General features: G+C 40.3%; 1 protein-coding gene across 1 annotated transcript; it reads right to left on the reverse strand.

The window, feature by feature from the left end:
• Positions 1–22720: 22720 nt before the first annotated feature.
• LOC115767777 lies at positions 22721–23418 on the reverse strand. Its single transcript, XM_030712102.1, has 2 exons — positions 23354–23418; positions 22721–23285 (listed from the first exon to the last, which is right to left on the reverse strand). Exon 2 carries the CDS (start codon positions 23244–23246, stop codon positions 22836–22838), a length of 411 nt encoding a protein of 136 aa, XP_030567962.1. The 5' UTR covers positions 23247–23285; positions 23354–23418; the 3' UTR covers positions 22721–22835.
• Between the last annotated feature and the right edge of the window lie 498 nt (positions 23419–23916).

The following is a 23916-nucleotide window of genomic DNA, read 5'->3' on the forward strand; positions in this document are numbered from 1 at the left end:
GCAAATTAGGTGAATCGCCGCACACATGAATTGAGCTGCAAATAAAGGGAAAGATTTGGGTGAAGATTTAGCTGACTTAGTTGAAGATTCAGTTGAATATATGGCTGAAGATTTAGCTGCAGAGCCAGCTGAATATTTAGCTGAAGACACAATTGAAGATTCAGCTGAAGATTAAGCGGAGAAAAAAGCTGAAGATACAACTGAAGATTCATTTGAAGATTCAGCTGCAGATTTAACTGAGCATTAAGATGAAGATACATCTGAAGATTTAGATGCAGATGCAGATTCAGTTGAAGATTTAGACGAAGATTTAGCAGTAAATATATTTGAAGATTTAGCTGAAGATTCAATTGAAGATTGAGCTGAAGATTTAGACGAAGATTTAGCTGTAAATATATTTAAAAATTTAGCTGAAGATTCAGTTGAAGATTGAGCTGAAGATTTAGATGAAGATGCAGCTGAAGATTCAGTTGAAGTATCAGCTGGAAATATATCTGAAGGCTGAGCTGAAATTCGAGTTGAAGATCCAATTAAAGATTTAGATAAAGCTGTGGCCGAAGATATAGCTGAAGATTTAGCTTAAGATAAAGCTGCAGATATAATTGGAGATTCAACTGAAGATTCAGTTGAAGATTTAGATTATAGTTCTTTTGAACTTATACTTATACTTTGTACTTATATTTATTTCAAGTAGAAGAAGTTCTTAATGTTGTTTGTGAGTTGAAATAAACTGGGCTAAGAATTAATTTTTCAGCAACTAATGAAGCCAAGAACCGTTGCATTTCAGTTGATACCCTTTGAAAGGGTCCTATTAAATATATATACAATATACTTTAACCGAACTCAACAGTTATGAGCCTTATCATAATATATGCATATATCATAAAGCTACCTATATTAACTCAGCTTCCAGTCAAGATATCTTTATGAAATTTGATACAGTTGCTAATTTTACTTGTAAACTATATAATTCAAGAGATCGATCGCATCGGACTGCTATATCGTCTAGTTCTCATAGAGACTATCGATCGAAATTCGCGTTTTTGTATGAAAACCTCAATTTTTCAGTGCGATATCTTAGCCAAACTCGGGAATTATGCGACTTTGAATACTCTCAACAAATCTGCAAAGTCCTACGAACTTTAGACTGTCATATCGTATAGCTAACTATGTGAACTCAGCTTCCAGTGGAGGTATGTTCATGAACTTTTGTACAGATGCATATTTTAAATGAATGCAAATTATATGTTGCGCTCAACAGGATCGAGTAACTATATGCCTTTATATTTAGCTGTAACTATATTGATATATAGTCCATATAGAAATATGCCGTCGCTTAGGGTAAGGGTAATTGGTCTTCGGCTTGGCAGAGCTATTCTTGCTCGTTCTGCTTCTAGTCCATGTTCTTGGTTTCTGTTTTGTTTGGGTCTCTGTTCTGGTTTGGCAAACATAATTAGCATAAGCGGATGGGCTGCAAATTAAACGCTCGACTAGAAGCCGAACCAACAAAAACAACTAAAGACTAACTGTGCCAAACTGTCCCGCATCGAGTCGCAGCCTCTATTCATAGAGTTTATTGCTCCACAAGCTCCACAAGCTCCGCATGCTCTACATTCCGGTGGCAAATCAAAGAGCAATCCGTGATCAGCGATAAAATTGTCGTTACTTTAGCAGCACAAAAGGGCAAACAAAACATAAATTACTAAATTGAAAGAGTTGCGCATAGCTGCGGGTTAGAGGGGGGCAAAAAGGGGGGGGGGGAGATGGGTCAGCCTCCTCCATCAATTGTTTCAAGCTGTGTATCAAAACAATTGACTGCAAACGGCCGATGACACAGCTAATTCCAGAGAATATGTTTATATATATATATCTCTCTCTCTCTCTCTCCCTTTCTCGCTCTCTCGCCCTTTCTCCCTACGTCTGTGTCTCTTGCGATGCTCTGCCTTCGAGTCTTGGGAACTGTCCAGCGTCAATTAAACTAATCGCATATGCAAAATTTATAAACTGTGCATTTGAATATGAATATTCAATGAATCAAGCCTAGACTCTATGTAGATCAGGCCCTGGTTCAATGTAGGTCAAGATCAATTATGGGGTAATTATCTTGGATGATTTCATGATCGAATCAGTTATAAGATCTGGCTTTACTTTTTGGATAGAAACATTTCTTACCTTAGAGGATTGCGTCTTGGTATTTAGACATTGTTGTTTGTCATATTCGATTCCTGAACATTTCATAAAGATCGGACCTTATAGTCCGAAGTTAAACGAGAATGCATTTCCCAGGCAAGGTGTGGGACTAGGGGATGCCGAAGCACAGGAGCAGCTAGAACGTTCCAGGGTATCTGCTAGTCGGGCACGCCTGACTCCTGACTCTTACTTGTAATACCCCACTACAGGGTATTATAATTTCCGACCCTATAGAGTACATATGTAGTCCAGATCTTCATCAACAGCCGAGTTGATACTTTCTCTTTACCTTCTCGTTGTTTTGAAAGTATTTCCTTGAACCTCTCTTACGTTCAATTCTAGATATTAAAATAAAATTATATAAATATGCAGATAAGATAGGATATAGATAAGATGAAATACCTGTACCAGACAGCTTATGGATATAGATAAAAGTTAAGATAAAGCTATGGAAACTGTGGGTATAGATAAGATACAGTTGGTTAGATTTGAGATATTAAAAAATATTCAGCGAAATATATTAATGCAGATATAGCTAAAAAAGCTAGATAGAACATAGATAAAGATAAAGATAAGCCTTGGATTATGGGCATGTGCTATAAATTGTGGAGCAGAGCTGTGATTACCCGGCCTTGCCCGTCGCAGGTCTGCTTCTTTTCAGTGTCTGTGTCTGCAGCTTGGCTTGGCTGACTAAAGGGTATCAGCTAGTCGGGCGCTTAATTTCTTCGCTCCACTGTCGGCGTCTGCAGCTTGGTTTGGCTGACTACAGGGTATCTGCTAGTCAGTCTACGACTCAGTTTCGCGCTTAGTTTGTCTATGTGGAAAAATTGTGTCTGGTCTTAGATCGTATTTAATGCAATTGAAGGTCTTGCACGACCTACTCACAGCTGGAAGATGAAGAGCCAGAGGGAGAGTGAGAGTAAGAAGAAGAGTGAGAGTAAGAGTAAGAGTAAGAGGAAGAAGCAGAAGCCCTATGACTGATTGGCTGCTCGACATTTTTATCTCTCGATTAATTTAGCATACAAATTGCGACGCCTTCAATTGCAATTGAAGAAAAAAAATGCTCGCATCTTAGAGATTCGATTAATTGTGCAGTCTGTAGGCGGGTGGAGTGGCGGGTAGAGGGCGGGGGGTGGGCTAGTGGGCGGGTAGGTGCCACCTCCCTGATACGAATCTCTGGCGTCTGCCTTGCGGTTTGTGTGGTCTCCGTCTGGATTATATTGTATTTTGTCATGCTATGATAAAAACTTTTCAAGCTGTTTCCCATTTTTCTATTTGAGCGGAAAAAAACATGTGTTTTTCCTCTGGCTCTTACCTTTTAGATAAATGTATATTTCCATATATTTTTTTGCTTATCAATTTTAACAAATGCTGTCACTTTGAAAGACATCGACAGAAGTGTTTGGCAGCCTTTGCTCGCGGTTGGCACAATCAGTTACCGACAGTCGATCCTCTGCAAAGTTATAGAATTATATATATATAAAAGTTGTGAAAAGTGTGAAATAAACAAGCGTAGCGCCCGGCTGGGGCATACTTTTAAATGCGATATGTGCGGGAAAAAGATTTGTATACAATTTGTGTGAATGCCTGTGATATGCCCTGGGAATGTAACCGAAATGCCAGAGCTGAGCCCGAAGCGTAAATATACACACACACACACACACACACATATTCATATATATATATATATATATTTATATATACACATGAAAACATATTTGTTTATATATAGATGGAAATATTTCGACGCTCACAACAATTAAATGTAACTTTATAATTAAGTCCGCACGTGCCTTGGGGGCGCTGCGAGTTGTCTGTTGCCCCCCCCCCCCCCCCCCCCTCCTTAGAAAAAGACGAGAAAGTTTGGTTATCTGCGGCAGGCCGAAGATTTGATGCCCTGCCAGACATTTGCCTGAGTTTGATGACAAATATCTTGGAAAACGGAATTTAGAAGGGGGAAGAAAAGAAAAAATAAGAGAAGAGAAAGAGAAGGGAAAGAGAAGAGAAAGAGAAGAGAAAGAGAAGAGAAAGAGAAAAGAAAGAGAAGAGAAAGAGAAGAGAAAGATAAGAGAAAGATAAGAGAAAGAGAAAAGAAAGAGAAAAGAAAGAGAAAGAAAAGGAGAAGAGAAGGAGAAGAGAAAGGGAAGAGAAAGGGAAGAGAAGAGAAGGAGAAGAGATAAGAAAGAGAAAGAGAAAGAGAAGAGTTTACTTGTCGATTGTTCCGATTGTTCCTATGACAGCTATATCATATAGAAGATATATATGTAGGGAGCATCGTGAAGCTTATAAAAGCCAAGTTTGGCTAAGATATCTAGATAAACAAAGAAGTTTTCCTTACAAGAACTTAATTATCGACGGATCATTCCTCTGGCAGATAGTGGCTCGATCCGGTTGCTACCGAATTTAGTACTATATCAAGTCGGATCTTAATGCTGATCTGGAATACATATGCTCTATAGGTTCAATATTGTCTTCTTCTATGCGTTACTCACTCCATGACATAAATATAATACCCTCTGGAAGTGTATGAAAAACTGAAAAGAATATTTCGTTGCGACTAATTTTAGTTTAAAGTTTGGAGTTTTAACATGTGTTTCCCGATTTCTCTTGCGTTCTTAATATTTTTTGGGGGAAATTAAAGATATGACAGCTGCGGGGTAGATAGATTTGTATACCCTATAAAAGTCAAATCAAAGTAGGGTAGTTGTGCACAAGGCAAATAGTTCGCATAGAAATGGAATCTAGAAATGGAAACGACGTCACCCAGAACTTTTGGCATGTGGTATATTTGGTATTTTTGGTATGTTTGGTATTTTTAGTATTTCCGGTATATTTGGTATTTTTTGTATGTGCACATTTACGTTTTTTTTTGGACTAAAAGCACAAAAGTTATTAAAAAAGAAAAACTGCGGCTGATGACAATTCCCGGCTAGCTACAGGGTATCTGCCAGTCGGGCAGCTGCAGTTAAAGCACTCTAATGTTGTTTGTTGTCTGTCAAGAATGAAATTAGCTTTTTACAACAAGCTGAAAAATAAATGAGAAAATACGCACAAAGGGAAGAAAATACACGTAGACGACGTATTTGGTGTCCGAGGAAATGTGGAAATAAGGAAATGCCGGGAACTGCAGCTGGCATAGTTAGGATTCGGGGAAATTTCGCAAGTGCGCATATTTAAATGTGCATAAATCAATGTGCAAATGGAAATGACTCCCTCCCCTCCCCCTCCCTCCTCCCCTTCCCTACCCAGCTGCAGCATAAAAGAGTCTAGTTGAGAGATACTTTTGAGGCACTTGAAACTTCGCTCGCAGCCGAAAAATAAGTATTTAAGTGCAATCAATACAATTCTCAAGTCCTTCTCCTCAGCTGTTGACGTCGTTCTGAATGCCGGCTGCACATCCATTTATTCACTTCGTATGATGGGGTATTATCGCATTGAATACTCAATATGAATCCCATGAGAAATCCATGTTCTGCTCTTGCTTGTTAACTCAGCTCTCAGCAAATCTCCCACTTCTAGAGACTTGAAATTTTAGACGTAGATGCTCCTAGCTCCCGCGCAGATCGAGTTTGTTTCCGATAATCGATAACTTACTCCGTTTCCAAGCAATCGATAAAAATCGATATCGATATCCTGTTTTTTGGGCAATTTTGGTAAAAATTATGAACTACAGTCACCAAACTTGACATATAGCTTCTAAAATAGAATATATGATATAGGATTTTTCTTCATGGTTTTCCCTCTAGATTAATCGGGCATTCAAATCTCGACACCGATTTTTTGGTCGAAATTCATGTCCAAATCTTACCCCAAGATTCGTATAAAGACATGGGTCAAAAATTACCACCCCCATAACTCGGTCAAATCTCATCCGATTTTCACGAAGTTTGGCGTTTTCTTCATGGTTTTCCCTCTAGATTAATCTGGCATTCAAATCTGAACACCGATTTCTTAGTCGAAATTCATGTCCAAATCTTACCCCAAGATTCGTATATAGACATGGGTCAAAAATTACCATCCCCATAACTCGGTCAAATCTCATCCGATTTTCACGAAGTTTGGCTTTTTCTTCATGGTTTTCCTTCTAGATTAATCTGGCATTCAAATCTCGACACCGATTTTTTGGTCGAAATTCATGTCCAAATCTTACCCCAAGATTCGTATATAGACATGGGTCAAAAATTACCACCCCCATAACTCGGACAAATCTTATCCGATTTTCACGAAGTTTGGCGTTTTCTTCATGGTTTCCCCTCTAGATTAATCTGGCATTCAAATCTCGACACCGATTTTTTGGTCGAAATTCATGTCCAAATCTTACCCCAAGATTCGTATATAGACATGAGTCAAAAATTACCACCCCCATAACTCGGTCAAATCTCATCCGATTTTCGCGAAGTTTGGCGTTTTCTTCATGGGTTTCCCTCTAGATTAATCTGGCATTCAAATCTCGACACCGATTTTTTGGTCGAAATTCATGTCCAAATCTTACCCCAAGATTCGTATATAGACATGGGTCAAAAATTACCACCCCCATAACTCGGTCAAATCTTATCCGATTTTCACGAAGTTTGGCGTTTTCTTCATGGTTTTCCCTCTAGATTAATCTGGCATTCAAATTTCGACACCGATTTTTTGGTCGAAATTCATGTCCAAATCTTACCCCAAGATTCGTATAAAGACATGGGTCAAAAATTACCACCCCCATAACTCGGTCAAATCTCATCCGATTTTCGCGAAGTTTGGCGTTTTCTTCATGGTTTTCCCTCTAGATTAATCTGACATTCAAATCTCGACACCGATTTTTTGGTCGAAATTCATGTCCAAATCTTACCCCAAGATTCGTATATAGACATGGGTCAAAATTTACCAACCCCATATCTCGGCCAAATCTCATCCGATTTTCACGAAGTTTGGCGTTTTCTTAATGGTTTTCCCCCTAGATTAATCTGACATTCAAATCTCGACACCGATTTTTTGGTCAAAATTCATGTCCAAATCTTACCCCAAGATTCGTATATAGACATGGGTCAAAAATTACCACCCCCATAACTCGGTCAAATCTTATCCGATTTTCACGAAGTTTGGCGTTTTCTTCATGGTTTTCCCTCTAGATTAATCTGGCATTCAAATTTCGACACCGATTTTTTGGTCGAAATTCATGTCCAAATCTTACCCCAAGATTCGTATATAGACATGGGTCAAAATTTACCAACCCCATATCTCGGCCAAATCTCATCCGATTTTCGCGAAGTTTGGCTTTTTCTTCATGGTTTTCCTTCTAGATTAATCTGGCATTCAAATCTGAACACCGATTTTTTAGTCGAAATTCATGTCCAAATCTTACCCCAAGATTCGTATATAGACATGGGTCAAAAATTACCACCCCCATAACTCGGTCAAATCTTATCCGATTTTCACGAAGTTTGGCGTTTTCTTCATGGTTTCCCCTCTAGATTAATCTGGCATTCAAATCTCGACACCGATTTTTTGGTCGAAATTCATGTCCAAATCTTACCCCAAGATTCGTATATAGACATGAGTCAAAAATTACCACCCCCATAACTCGGTCAAATCTCATCCGATTTTCACGAAGTTTGGCGTTTTCTTCATGGTTTTCCCTCTAGATTAATCTGGCATTCAAATCTCGACACCGATTTTTTGGTCGAAATTCATTTCCAAATCTTACCCCAAGATTCGTATATAGACATGGGTCAAAAATTACCACCCCCATAACTCGGTCAAATCTTATCCGATTTTCACGAAGCTTGGCGTTTTCTTCATGGTTTTCCCTCTAGATTAATCTGGCATTCAAATTTCGACACCGATATTTTGGTCGAAATTCATGTCCAAATCTTACCCCAAGATTCGTATATAGACATGGGTCAAAATTTACCAACCCCATATCTCGGCCAAATCTCATCCGATTTTCACGAAGTTTGGCGTTTTCTTAATGGTTTTCCCCCTAGATTAATCTGACATTCAAATCTCGACACCGATTTTTTGGTCGAAATTCATGTCCAAATCTTACCCCAAGATTCGTATATAGACATGGGTCAAAAATTACCACCCCCATAACTCGGTCAAATCTTCTCCGATTTTCACGAAGTTTGGCGTTTTCTTCATGGTTTTCCCTCTAGATAGACATAGACATATATAGACATAGGTCAAAAGATTCGTATATAGACATGGGTCGAAAATTACCACCCCCATAACTCGGTCAAATCTTATCCGATTTTCACGAAGTTTGGCGTTTTCTTCATGGTTTCCCCTCTAGATTAATCTGGCATTCAAATCTCGACACCGATTTTTTGGTCGAAATTCATGTCCAAATCTTACCCAAAGATTCGTATATAGACATAGGTCAAAAGATTCGTATATAGACATGGGTCAAAAATTACCACCCCCTTAACTCTGTCAAATCTCATCCGATTTTCACGAAGTTTGGCGTTTTCTTCATGGTTTTCCCTCTAGATTAATCTGACATTCAAATCTCGACACCGATTTTTTGGTCGAAATTCATGTCCAAATCTTACCCCAAGATTCGTATATAGACATGGGTCAAAAATTACCACCCCCATAACTCGGTCAAATCTTATCCGATTTTCACGAAGTTTGGCGTTTTCTTCATGGTTTCCCCTCTAGATTAATCTGGCATTCAAATCTCGACACCGATTTTTTGGTCGAAATTCATGTCCAAATCTTACCCCAAGATTCGTATATAGACATAGGTCAAAAGATTCGTATATAGACATGGGTCAAAAATTACCACCCCCATAACTCGGTCAAATCTCATCCGATTTTCACGAAGTTTGGCGTTTTCTTCATGGTTTTCCCTCTAGATTAATCTGGCATTCAAATCTCGACACCGATTTTTTGGTCGAAATTCATGTCCAAATCTTACCCCAAGATTCGTATATAGACATGGGTCAAAATTTACCAACCCCATATCTCGGCCAAATCTCATCCGATTTTCACGAAGTTTGGCGTTTTCTTAATGGTTTTCCCCCAAGATTAATCTGACATTCAAATCTCGACACCGATTTTTTGGTCGAAATTCATGTCCAAATCTTACCCCAAGATTCGTATATAGACATGGGTCAAAAATTACCACCCCAATAACTCGGTCAAATCTCATCCGATTTTCACGAAGTTTGGCTTTTTCTTCATGGTTTTCCTTCTAGATTAATCTGGCATTCAAATCTGAACACCGATTTTTTGGTCGAAATTCATGTCCAAATCTTACCCCAAGATTCGTATATAGACATGGGTCAAAAATTACCACCCCCATAACTCGGTCAAATCTCATCCGATTTTCACGAAGTTTGGCGTTTTCTTCATGGTTTTCCCTCTAGATTAATCTGGCATTCAAATCTCGACACCGATTTTTTGGTCGAAATTCATGTCCAAATCTTACCCCAAGATTCGTATATAGACATGGGTCAAAATTTACCAACCCCATATCTCGGCCAAATCTCATCCGATTTTCACGAAGTTTGGCGTTTTCTTCATGGTTTTCCCTCTAGATTAATCTGGCATTCAAATCTCGACACCGATTTTTTGGTCGAAATTCATGTCCAAATCTTACCCCAAGATTCGTATATAGACATGGGTCAAAAATTACCACCCCCATAACTCGGTCAAATCTCATCCGATTTTCACGAAGTTTGACGTTTTCTTCATGGTTTTCCCTCTAGATTAATCTGGCATTCAAATTTCGACACCGATATTTTGGTCGAAATTCATGTCCAAATCTTACCCCAAGATTCGTATATAGACATGGGTCAAAATTTACCAACCCCATATCTCGGCCAAATCTCATCCGATTTTCACGAAGTTTGGCGTTTTCTTAATGGTTTTCCCCCTAGATTAATCTGACATTCAAATCTCGACACCGATTTTTTGGTCGAAATTCATGTCCAAATCTTACCCCAAGATTCGTATATAGACATGGGTCAAAAATTACCACCCCAATAACTCGGTCAAATCTCATCCGATTTTCACGAAGTTTGGCTTTTTCTTCATGGTTTTCCTTCTAGATTAATCTGGCATTCAAATCTGAACACCGATTTTTTAGTCGAAATTCATGTCCAAATCTTACCCCAAGATTCGTATATAGACATGGGTCAAAAATTACCACCCCCATAACTCGGTCAAATCTCATCCGATTTTCACGAAGTTTGGCGTTTTCTTCATGGTTTTCCCTCTAGATTAATCTGGCATTCAAATCTCGACACCGATTTTTTGGTCGAAATTCATGTCCAAATCTTACCCCAAGATTCGTATATAGACATGGGTCAAAAATTACCACCCCAATAACTCGGTCAAATCTCATCCGATTTTCACGAAGTTTGGCTTTTTCTTCATGGTTTTCCTTCTAGATTAATCTGGCATTCAAATCTGAACACCGATTTTTTAGTCGAAATTCATGTCCAAATCTTACCCCAAGATTCGTATATAGACATGGGTCAAAAATTACCATCCCCATAACTCGGTCAAATCTCATCCGGTTTTCACGAAGTTTGGCTTTTTCTTCATGGTTTTCCTTCTAGATTAATCTGGCATTCAAATCTCGACACCGATTTTTTGGTCGAAATTCATGTCCAAATCTTACCCCAAGATTCGTATATAGACATGGGTCAAAAATTACCACCCCCATAACTCGGACAAATCTTATCCGATTTTCACGAAGTTTGGCGTTTTCTTCATGGTTTCCCCTCTAGATTAATCTGGCATTCAAATCTCGACACCGATTTTTTGGTCGAAATTCATGTCCAAATCTTACCCCAAGATTCGTATATAGACATGGGTCAAAAACTACCACCCCATAACTCGGTCAAATCTCATCCGATTTTCACGAAGTTTGGCGTTTTCTTCATGGTTTTCCCTCTAGATTAATCTGGCATTCAAATCTCGACACCGAATTTTTAGTCGAAATTCATGTCCAAATCTTACCCCAAGATTCGTATATAGACATGGGTCAAAAATTACCACCCCCATAACTCGGTCAAATCTCATCCGGTTTTCACGAAGTTTGGCTTTTTCTTCATGGTTTTCCTTCTAGATTAATCTGGCATTCAAATCTCGACACCGATTTTTTGGTCGAAATTCATGTCCAAATCTTACCCCAAGATTCGTATATAGACATGGGTCAAAAATTACCACCCCCATAACTCGGACAAATCTTATCCGATTTTCACGAAGTTTGGCGTTTTCTTCATGGTTTCCCCTCTAGATTAATCTGGCATTCAAATCTCGACACCGATTTTTTGGTCGAAATTCATGTCCAAATCTTACCCCAAGATTCGTATATAGACATGGGTCAAAAACTACCACCCCATAACTCGGTCAAATCTCATCCGATTTTCACGAAGTTTGGCGTTTTCTTCATGGTTTTCCCTCTAGATTAATCTGGCATTCAAATCTCGACACCGAATTTTTAGTCGAAATTCATGTCCAAATCTTACCCCAAGATTCGTATATAGACATGGGTCAAAAATTACCACCCCCATAACTCGGTCAAATCTCATCCGATTTTCACGAAGTTTGGCGTTTTCTTCATGGTTTACCCTCTAGATTAATCTGGCATTCAAATCTCGACACCGATTTTTTGGTCGAAATTCATGTCCAAATCTTACCCCAAGATTCGTATATAGACATGGGTCAAAAATTACCACCCCAATAACTCGGTCAAATCTCATCCGATTTTCACGAAGTTTGGCTTTTTCTTCATGGTTTTCCTTCTAGATTAATCTGGCATTCAAATCTGAACACCGATTTTTTAGTCGAAATTCATGTCCAAATCTTACCCCAAGATTCGTATATAGACATGGGTCAAAAATTACCACCCCCATAACTCGGTCAAATCTCATCCGATTTTCACGAAGTTTGGCGTTTTCTTCATGGTTTTCCCTCTAGATTAATCTGGCATTCAAATCTCGACACCGATTTTTTGGTCGAAATTCATGTCCAAATCTTACCCCAAGATTCGTATATAGACATGGGTCAAAAATTACCACCCCAATAACTCGGTCAAATCTCATCCGATTTTCACGAAGTTTGGCTTTTTCTTCATGGTTTTCCTTCTAGATTAATCTGGCATTCAAATCTGAACACCGATTTTTTAGTCGAAATTCATGTCCAAATCTTACCCCAAGATTCGTATATAGACATGGGTCAAAAATTACCATCCCCATAACTCGGTCAAATCTCATCCGGTTTTCACGAAGTTTGGCTTTTTCTTCATGGTTTTCCTTCTAGATTAATCTGGCATTCAAATCTCGACACCGATTTTTTGGTCGAAATTCATGTCCAAATCTTACCCCAAGATTCGTATATAGACATGGGTCAAAAATTACCACCCCCATAACTCGGACAAATCTTATCCGATTTTCACGAAGTTTGGCGTTTTCTTCATGGTTTCCCCTCTAGATTAATCTGGCATTCAAATCTCGACACCGATTTTTTGGTCGAAATTCATGTCCAAATCTTACCCCAAGATTCGTATATAGACATGGGTCAAAAACTACCACCCCATAACTCGGTCAAATCTCATCCGATTTTCACGAAGTTTGGCGTTTTCTTCATGGTTTTCCCTCTAGATTAATCTGGCATTCAAATCTCGACACCGAATTTTTAGTCGAAATTCATGTCCAAATCTTACCCCAAGATTCGTATATAGACATGGGTCAAAAATTACCACCCCCATAACTCGGTCAAATCTCATCCGGTTTTCACGAAGTTTGGCTTTTTCTTCATGGTTTTCCTTCTAGATTAATCTGGCATTCAAATCTCGACACCGATTTTTTGGTCGAAATTCATGTCCAAATCTTACCCCAAGATTCGTATATAGACATGGGTCAAAAATTACCACCCCCATAACTCGGACAAATCTTATCCGATTTTCACGAAGTTTGGCGTTTTCTTCATGGTTTCCCCTCTAGATTAATCTGGCATTCAAATCTCGACACCGATTTTTTGGTCGAAATTCATGTCCAAATCTTACCCCAAGATTCGTATATAGACATGGGTCAAAAACTACCACCCCATAACTCGGTCAAATCTCATCCGATTTTCACGAAGTTTGGCGTTTTCTTCATGGTTTTCCCTCTAGATTAATCTGGCATTCAAATCTCGACACCGAATTTTTAGTCGAAATTCATGTCCAAATCTTACCCCAAGATTCGTATATAGACATGGGTCAAAAATTACCACCCCCATAACTCGGTCAAATCTCATCCGATTTTCACGAAGTTTGGCTTTTATACCCTGAACCCATTAAAAATGGGTATAAGGGTATATTGCATTTGTGCGAAAGCCAAATATATGTAACAGGCAGAAGGAAGCAACTCCGACCCCATAAAGTATATATATTCTTGATCAGCATCAATAGCCGAGTCGATCTATCCATGTCCGTCTGTCTGTCCGTCCGTCCGTCCGTCCGTCCGTCCGTATGTATGAACGCAAGGATCTCAGAACCTTTAAGAGCTAGAAACTTGAAATTTTAGATGTAGATGCTCCTAGCTCCCGCGCAGATCGAGTTTGTTTCCGATAATCGATAACTTATTTACTAAATCGAAATCGATATCCTGTTTTTTGGGCAATTTTGGTAAATAATAAGAACAAGAGTCACCAAACTTGACATATAGCTTCTAAAATAGAATATATATATGCATTTGATGTTGGAAGAAGAGGGTTCAGGGTATCCCCTAGTCGGGAGCTCCCGACTATAACCTCTTACCTGTTTTATATGTCTTAACAAGCAATTGAAAAAAATTTATATATAAATTGCAAAAATTATTGGGTTCGAACTAGCGACTTTTCGCTTGTAAGTTTGACTCTCGTGACGTCCCGTTTGCTTAGCTGCGTTCTTCCTGCTGTTTTTCCGATGAATATCGGCAGTCTTTTTTACAAAATTGCAAAAATTACTGTGTTTGAACCGGCGACTTTTCGCTTGTTAGTTCGACGCATATACAGCTGGTCCTGGCAAGCTTATGATGATGCTATTTAGACAACATTTCGACAACCTTTTTACCCTACTTTAAGTTCAAAAGGTCATTTGAGATCCAAGAAGAGTATAGACCTTTGCTAGTTGGAAGGGTATCTGAGCTTCGGCAGTCTTTAGATAACTGTTCTTTCTCGTTTTGCTCTTCGCTCAAGTGCCAGAAGCAGGAAGCGAACTAAATATAAAACCAAGTCATGGCCCTAGTCGCGCCATATGTGGCGCAGGGGAAACCCGAACTCGTACTCGAACTCGTACTCGAACCCGAAACCCAAGGCCCAATGCGGCGAGCGGGTCGCGTCCATTACATTATTGCTACGATCTATTAGCGAGCGACAATTGTGAAGCGATTGAGATAAAAGGGAAACGAGGAAGTAGATGCAGGGTCAGAAGCAGGGGCAGGGGCAGCGGCAGAGACAGGGGCAGTGTAGGGCTGGGACTCGTCCAGCGGGCAGCTGGCAGAGACTGTGGCTAAAAATAGACAGACGCACACAACTCGCATGCCTCAACGCATCGCCGTTTTGGTTGCGGAGGGGCTGGAGATGAAGCTGAAGCTGGGAGGCGACTCTCGAACTTCGATCTGCAGATTCTCAGCGATCGACAATCTGAGAAATGTGATCTTGATCTCGTGTCGTGTCTGGCGTTGAAAGGCTGCGCGCCAATTGTCATGCAAACGGCCAACGAACAGATGTGGTTGACTAGCAGATACCCTGTACCTAGCATTTACCATCAAATATTCATTTCTTAATAAAATATGTTTAAAAAACGGGACCAAGGCGTTAATTATCGATTTCGGGTAGTTATATATATATATTTAAAACACGAAAATCGATATTTATCGATTTTGGGCAGTCAGGATAAGGTATAATTTGAAATAGACATGCTTTGCCAAGTTTCGTAGCTCTACTTTCGTTTATCCATAACGTATGTTGAGTCACACGGTGTTTAAATCGATATTTATCGATTTCGGGTAATCGGGCTAATCGATAATTTAAAATTAATTTGTTTGGCTTATCTTTTATTACCTAAATTTATGCTCTTATGTCTCTAAACGATAACACATACTAATTAATTGGTTAATAGCGACGTTCTTCCTTGAGTTGTACCTAAATATATCTGGTTGGAAATGAAAGTTTATCGATATTCGTAGCATTGGGAAAGCCAGAGTCAAGAGATTTATCTAAATGAAGTCAGAGTTGCTCCCAACTGCCCCTTTCATAGATATATTCAACTAGACCAAACCCTATTTTGTTTTTATTGAAATCCAATCGGTAAACAGGGTATAAAAGCGAGCGCCAGTCGCAATAAACCTGAGCATTTGCGTTGTTTTGCTGCAGTTGAATTGATTGTTGTTTGACATGGCCACGAGCCGTGGGGCAATGTGTCTATGTACAGATGGAAACGTGCATGTTATGGAGCCCTATGGTTACCGTCTAGACGTGGTCGGGCTAGTCGATCTGGTCGAGCCGTGCGGCAATTAGTTCAGTTGTTCGAGTTGTGTTGATTGTGTGTCGAGTGCTTTTGTGTGTTGCAGATCAATAAGCGACGAGGTGAACTGTTGAGGGCATGTCTACACGTCCGTAAACAAAATTTTTGACAACATATTCGATGGACATTGTCGATAATATATCGAAACGGTGTTCGATAAAACTGATAATACGTATAATCGGGCTCAACTTCCCGAGCTCAACTATCTTTTATGAATGCAAAAAGAAAAAATATGTTAGTATTCGATAACAAAACGTACATTTACCGTCGGTCACAAAAATACAAGGCATGTTATGTTATAACATGTTGCAATTATCGATATAGCACACATATAATAAATTTCATGCCAAATGTATGGCATTTAAGCCTTAATATGGACACAAGGAAGAAAATACATGTGTGTATACATATTTATGGATAATCAATAATCGATGGAACTTTAATTTGTTCTTTTTCTTCGCAATGTGCATATTTTGCGTCCCAATGTGCACATGATATTGAATTATAAATATAGACAATATAAATATATTTATGGTGTATCTTAAGGCTGATATGATGTATCGATAAGTTTATCGATAACACAGTAAAATGCCCGTGGGCAGTAAATTTTGTCGCCCTTATGTCGCAGTCGGAATTTGTTTTCGCCCCGATTAGCATATGTTATTCCACTCATTTTGCTCTTATCTATTTGCATGCGAAACGAGCAAATATTTGCCAACTGTGTCCGTGCCTGGCCAAAAGACAGCGTCAGGTTGGCGAGCAATACGGGGAGGGGGAGTGATAGGGGGGGGGGGTTGTTGATATGAGAGAGCAAAAAGGGAAGGGACTGAAGAGCCTGACGCTCGCAATCTTATCGCGAGCAAATGTTTAAACTTTTTTTTAGCGAATGAAAAGGTAAATGAAGTGCGACAAAGGGGAACGGGTCCAGCAGGGCGAAAGAGAGGGTGAGTGGGAGAGAGGGTGGGGAAGAGGAGCAGGTGAAGGGACGGGAGGAAGAGTGTGTTTGCCTTTGGCTTTTGGCTTTAAAGCTGCGCTAACGAAGGGGCGGGGCAGTTGACAGTTGACAGAGCCAGCCAGACTGTGGAGTAGAGGGGCAAGGGATGACAGAGTAGTGGGAAGGGGGGAGGGTATGGCTGCAGCCTGTCATTGACACTGTGCAGCTCTCGGCATTGGGCGTGCCAAAGGATGCAAAGGACACAAAACTGGGCCCTTATCAGCGCCCGACGCGCCTCTCAACGCAGCACGCAGCAAGCAATGACCTCTCTGCCGGAGCCAACCCTCAATTGCAGCAACTGCAACTGCAACTGCAGCAGCAGCAGCAGCAGCAGTAAAAGCAGCAGCAGCAGCAGCAGACGGCGGCGCGTTGATTTAAGCAATTAAGGGGCAAGGGCTCAGTTTCAGAGCCACCAGCTTCAGTTGCAGCCGCAGGGCACAGCTCTTCGCATACTCTGTACGCATTGCACACTCGTAAAGAGGTATATTATCGCTGTGGTTGGAATACTTGAACAAGTTTATTTTGATTTTGTTCCTCCAAGTTTTTTCATTTAACTAGAATTTTAAAATATTTATTTCCAGTCTCAATATTTCATGGAGATATCCGTGCCTTTGACTCCATTTGTCTGATATAAACAGATCAAGCGTATTTACCCCATAAAATGAATGGCAAAGGGAAGGAACAGTCTTGACTTTTGGTATATACAGACATTTGAATACGATTAGGCAACTGGCTTAAAAGTAATTTGAAATGCAATCTTACACATATATGTACGTTTATTCTGCCCCTAGGGTATGTTATAGTCGTTCAGTCCTGACTTTCGGTATACCTTTCACCTTTGAATATCATCTTTAAGCCTTGAACAGCTGCCAACGATCAGAAAATTTACATGAATGTTATTCAGCTTAACGCTGCCCAGTGCTGTCTATAGGGTATCTGCTAGTCCTTCAGTCTTGATTTTTGGTCTATGCATACATACAAAACCCATCTTCAAGCCTTGAGCATTAAATTCAATTTTACTTGCAAATTCATGTTAACTCTGCCCACAGCTGTTTACAGGGTATATAATAGTCGTTCCGTTCTGACTTACACACATTCGAGTGCCATCTGTAAGCGCTGAAAAGTTGTTTCCAATGGGGCAATAAACACAGCAACTTTATCTGAAATAAATTTGTTGGCTACAGGGTATTTGCTAGTCGTTCAGCCTAACACATTTGCTCACTCCAGTTGGCCGTTTGAATGCGGGTTCCGTTTCGGGTCAATGGCTGCGCGATGCAAATATTTGGACAGCGAGCAGGGTGACCGAGTGCTTAATTGCCGATCAAATTGAAAGTCAATTGAATCGAAGAGCTCGATGACAATACAAAAAAATGAATTTCTCAAAAATACAATTGTCAAGTGTTTGGCCAGCACTTTCACTGGGCAAGAAAAGATGTTGCAGGGGGCATAATAGAACTATAATAACAAGAGAAAACCAGCTCGATTGCTGCCTGTGCATGACTAGGAGATACCCTGTACACAGGCCTTGAAATCCTGTTGTTGAGCAAATCTGTTAGGTTTTAAGAGCTAGAGTCATCAAATTTGATTTTCGAATACCCTTTCTTTTCCACACACACATAGTTCTTACAGCCCCCTATGCCCGCATATCATTTTTACAGGGTATATAACACACATTTTATTCTGTAACCAATTAATATGCTTTCAACTAGCAAAGATCTTATAGATTTCTGTTTTGAGCTCTTCGATCTCCAATAAATGTGTTGCCACATCGTTTACAGTTGCCACGCTAAGTGGCAACCCGAAATGCCCGTGCTGCCAGTAAGGAAAAAAAGGGGTAAGGGGAGGGGAGATCAACAGCTGGCTTCAGAGATATTTTCACGTTTGTTTGTTTTGCTTGGCTCTGCTCTGTTCTGTTTGGTTTGGCATTTAAGATTGGCATTCGTTATGCATGTGCTACATAGTTTCAAGACTTTCCATAAATTAGCTGACACCCCAGTCCACCCCGCCCCCCTCTTAGAATGTTGGGTGACAGTTGCTTATTGAGCAAAAGCAAAGCATGTTGCATGCTTTTCGGCTGCTCAAATGCTTAACGAATTTCGGTTGTTCTCCCTTTTCACTGTGTTAATGACATAGGCATGTCAGACATTCATTTTTCTGTCCATACCCATTGTGTATGGTGAACAGAGGGTATACTGCAGTCATGCAAAAAGAGCTAAAGAATCGTCGTAGTTCGATACAAATTCCATAAATTCTTCTATGCCATAAGCTGAGCGAGTTTTTCAATTTGTTTTCGATATCAGCTTCGTTTTCATTATATCGATAAATATCGATTTTTGTGTCTTACGTCAAAACTCGAAGATTATAAGAACCTGATACAGCAAACTTTGTATATAGATTTTTGTACAGTGCATACATATGAAAAATATTCAAAGTTTTTGACAACTCCTCCCTTTCAACAAATTTGTATAGTCTAAATAACTGTTTTCGATAACACTTGTGTGTTTTTTATTGAATATTTGGTTGGAAGAAGGTTCGAGTGCTTGTGGTAACAGGCTTAGAGTATCTCCCAGTCGGGCATTCTCTCACACTCTTCCAACTGACTTGGGGACTTGTCAACAGTCTTTAATGATGTGTCATCGTCATTGTCATCGTTATCGTTATCGATGTTATTGACCTTGACTGTGTGTGCCCAGGCTTGGTCGCACCTGTTTGGGGCTTGCCCCACTTTACTAACGAATTCTTGTCGTGATTTGACTCGGACCAGCTGTTAAATGTTCCTGTTTGTACAGCTGTTTAAGGTACCACCTATCCCGCATGCCCAGAGTGCAAACATTGGCTCATTAATCATTCCTCAAGGTTCACAAACAGCTTTGCGACAATATTTGGAAATATTTGTGGACAAAGGGAGCTGTTGCCAGTGTGCAAGTGACCCGTATCAGGTTCTGGCCTGGCCGAACAACTGGAACATAGCTTGTTGAGGCAAATTTCAATTCTAGTACAAAAAATCGTTTTATGCGCTTCTTTTCTTCCTTAGTTGCAGTTGATAATATCGACTTCTTAAAAAGAAAAAACACGTTTGCCCAAACAACTATTCAATTCACTTGAACATTTAATTCTAAGAGCCCTAAACACATATCTAAATTCATTCAAATAACTGTCAAGTCCATATCGCACTTTAAGTCGAAAGCTGTTAAGGTCTGCATTAATAAGAATTCCAATTTGGCAAAGGGCAAATTGAAATCAACCCTCGCACCAGCTCTCAACCCTATGGGCATCCATTCCATGACTTCGAGACTAGTCGAAGCCCAAACGATAACCCTTTCACTACACAAACTATTGCTGACAATGGCTCGCATTGAATTCGATGTGCTCAGGAAATTGATCACAATGAATTGCATCCTGCGGTAAAATCAAATACAATTGATAAATCCTTGACTAACCCTTGAAATTTGGCAGAAAACTCTCACTAGAACTTGCATTTATACTCTAGCAAAGGGTACTATAATTTTGTGCCAAAATGTGTAACGCACGAAAAGAGACAAGTCTTGCCATGAAGTAGGGAGGGATCAGGAGGTCGGGAGATCAGTTCGTCTTTATTAACGCGACGATCTCGAGAGCAACAAAGGGATTTTGGACTTTATTGTCGATATCTGCTCCGATTTCCATAATATCGATAAATATCGATACTGAGACATGTTTTTTTTCGGCGTAACTCGAAGATTACGAAAGCTTTATACACCAAACTTGATATTTAGATTATTGTGTAGAATATGTAGATATTTATATTTCAGTTTTTGGATACATGTTCCATATCTACCCCAAACTGGATAAGAAATCGTTCTTAAAAATAGAGCCTTGCCTTTTGGTTTTTACACACATTTGGATGTCATATTGAGTCCCTGAAATTTCCATACCGATCGGACAATAAATACCGAAGTTACTTGAGGCCACATTTTCCACAGTCTGCAGCAAAGTGTAGAAATATGTTTGTTAAGGTAGGGTATCCCCTAGTCGGACACTATCCGCTGCCGCACTTCGGTTTATTTATTTACTTTTTTGTGAATTGTCTGGGACAATTGTAAAACTATGTTTTATTCATTGTGACGAATAGTGCGAAGAAGTAGCTCGTCTTATTCTCTTTCTTGCCTCCCCATTTTCGTACCCTTTTCTTTCGCGCTTTTAACCCGTTCTCCCACATTCTCTTTACAGTTGATTTTGCCAAGTTTTCCTTTTGTGTGCGTAGCCAAAGTTAGCGCTAAACTGGAAGTAGCAGCTGAAAGGTAAGTGAATAGCTGCCAAGGGCTAATGCCCCACCAAAACGGGGCGTGGCTGTGGGTGGGCGGTGGTGGGTGGCGCTGGGCGTGTGTCTCAGTCACAGCACAGACAAAGCCAAGAGGAAGAATGCCGGAAAAGTCTGTGAAAGTGCATAAGAGTTGGTCTGAGGAGGGTTGGGTAGGGGGGGATCCTGGTCTTGACAATGTTAACGCACCTCATGGCGTGCTCTTGTGGGGTCTCATCTAGATGGAGGGGTGTTGAGGGTGGGGGCACCCCTTACCCCTACCCTTAGCTGTAATCCTTGTGCCTGTGCTCCTGTTTCTGTCGCATATTAAGGCTTGCGGTTATTATGATTTAAGCTTATGCCTCACACATACACCAAGACACGCATACAGTGAGAGAGAGGACAACGAGAGAAAGAGAGAGGGCAGGGAGGGGGAGAGAGAGAGACGCACACCTCTCCCACACTGCATTTGCCCGTTTGTCAAATGTTGTTGTGTTGTTGCTGTTGTAATTTTTATGACTTCGAGGCTTTTGGAACACACACACACACACACACACACACACACCCACACACCCACACACACCCAAGCAACACACACGCACATCCCCGCCCTTCTGCCACTTCCTTGTGTTGTGCTTCCTTTTGCTGTCTGGCGCTTTTGCAACCCCTTTCTTTTATTTTTTGCATGTCTTCTTCCTCTTTTTGTTATTTATTAAGCGCAAAATATTAAAGCTTCACACACACACACACACAGTCAGACAATGCCCCAGGTTGTGTGTGTTTGTAGCTGATGAAGCGTCTCCCTTCGCTTGACGCTTGGGCAGCTCAAATTGCGGCCACCCTAAAAGCATGCAACACAATTTTGCGGCCCAACATTTCGCAAAGCAGCCGCAAAGTATGCAACGCCTTTTTTGCAGCGCTTAAATTAGAAGAACAAAAAACCCTTTGCCTTATTTTTGGTATTTAATTTCACAGTTTGTTACTTTAAAGACAAGATATTTTAAATAAAGACTGACTGACTGAATGATAGACTGACCGACTGAATTTTTGCTGAATTTTTCGACTGTCAGCTGGTTGAGACTCGCTCGGAAAAGATATGTTTGAAACTAGAAATGTTTGAGCCAGGCTAAAAACGGAGACCAATAAAGAACGTTGGCCAAGCCAAGACTTATCAGTTAATAATCATTCCTCTTTCAATTTATGCTGTAAGAGCCAGAGCCTAATCCATACCAAAATGTTGTATCTGCTGCAAATCTATTTTTGGCAAAGTTTGGGTTGAGGCATCTTCGACTCGGCTGCGATCTGTGCGTTAGCGCATATTGCAGCAAACGGCCAAAGTTCAGTCAAGTTGTTTTATGGCCATTCCCGTTGCTGTTGCCACATTTTCTGCGTAACTAGTTTCCCCGTTGCCAACCGAGTAACTAGTTCTAGAGGTCCGCACTTGCCATAGCTGCAACTGGCAGGCACTTGCCACATAAGCATGGCAATTGTGAAGCGCCAAAGCAATTGCAGCTAATTGATGACACGCAATATACCCTTTATACACTATTACGCTTGCAGAGCATATCAGTGTTGATCGTGCGACACGAGCCGAAGCATGTCTACACTTCTATCTGTTCATCCCAAGCCGTCGAACTCGAGAACTTTAGGAGCTAGAGGCTTGAACTTTGGAACCCAGCTGCTTCTATGGCACGCGCAGCTAAACCTTGCCTCACATCTTTAATAACTCCCACAATTGCCCAGTTATCCCTAAGAAACGACAATGATATTTGTGTTTTTGCGTTGCCAAAGTTTTAATTTTGCGATAAAATCGAACATCCAAAACGTAAATTCCTATTTAAATCCATCCGCCCGTCACATTGTTACCCCTTGCCCAGTTATTCCTACAACTTAGTTTCGCCTGCCTGGTTACCCTTGACTGTTTGGCTGTATCGGGCCGTCGGGGTCTTACGGCCAGCTTTTGTTTTCCTTCGTCCTCGCTTTGGCATCACATTATCCTTCCTCAAACGCCTAACCGGCTTCCGCTTGACGCCCGCCGTGGTGCGTCTGGCGTGCATCTGCACGGCCACCATATCGTCCAGTATATCGGTTGCGAAGGCTGCCGTCACCTGCCTCAGCTCCTCCAAGCCCTTGCTGCGGAAGCGCAAGCGCAGCCAGGGATCAAATTGTGCGGCTGTTCGGCGTACATCGGTACGAAAAGTCTTCTTACGGATCTCGAGTCCGTCTTTGAGTCGACGACCATTGCCGTAGAATTTCTTTGTACCACCAACCAAGCCATTCGCGTTGGTAGGCATCCTTCGGCTTTTCTTATATAAAATATATATATGATTTTCCTTCAAGAAGGGTATTCTCTTTGTTAGCAAAAGAAAAGTGTATTCAAATTTGTATTTTGAATACTTACTTTTTGGGAGCACACGAACTGTTCAGTTCCAGAGAATCTCGAGTAATGAAAATTTTCTGTTCTCCTCTCCAGAGTCATCTAACTTGAATGTCGAATAGGTTTCAGAGCTTGCTTGGATCCCCAACAATCTATATTTTCATTAAACTCGTTTCAAGTTTCATAATTTTACAAAATATTTTTTGTGTCGTTCTAGTCCTAACCATGCATTTATCATATGGGGTATCTGTAGTCAGAACATTCACTGATTGACAATAGTTTTTTTTTTATAAGTCTATTCCTTCTATCCTTTATACAGGGTATCGTCAAGTCTTATGCTCTTTCTGCTTCATTGCGGTGGTTTTGGCACTGCTCGCTGTAGAGTTACAGGACATCTGCTAGTCGAACACCTCATGTAGTACCGAAATATGCAAATTGTATCTTAATCGTGAGAAATATTTTTGCTATTAAGCTTTTTGACTATTCATGGTTTCTTGTCTTCAGATAATAAGGTGTAGTGTAGATCTACAGGGCATCTGTTAGTCGAGCACTTCATGCAGCTCTGATTTAAATAAATGAAGCATAAA

This window comes from Drosophila novamexicana, unplaced genomic scaffold (assembly GCF_003285875.2).
Source record: "Drosophila novamexicana strain 15010-1031.04,08,12 unplaced genomic scaffold, DnovRS2.1 tig00001453-arrow-arrow-pilon, whole genome shotgun sequence".
NCBI lineage: Eukaryota > Metazoa > Arthropoda > Insecta > Diptera > Drosophilidae > Drosophila > Drosophila novamexicana.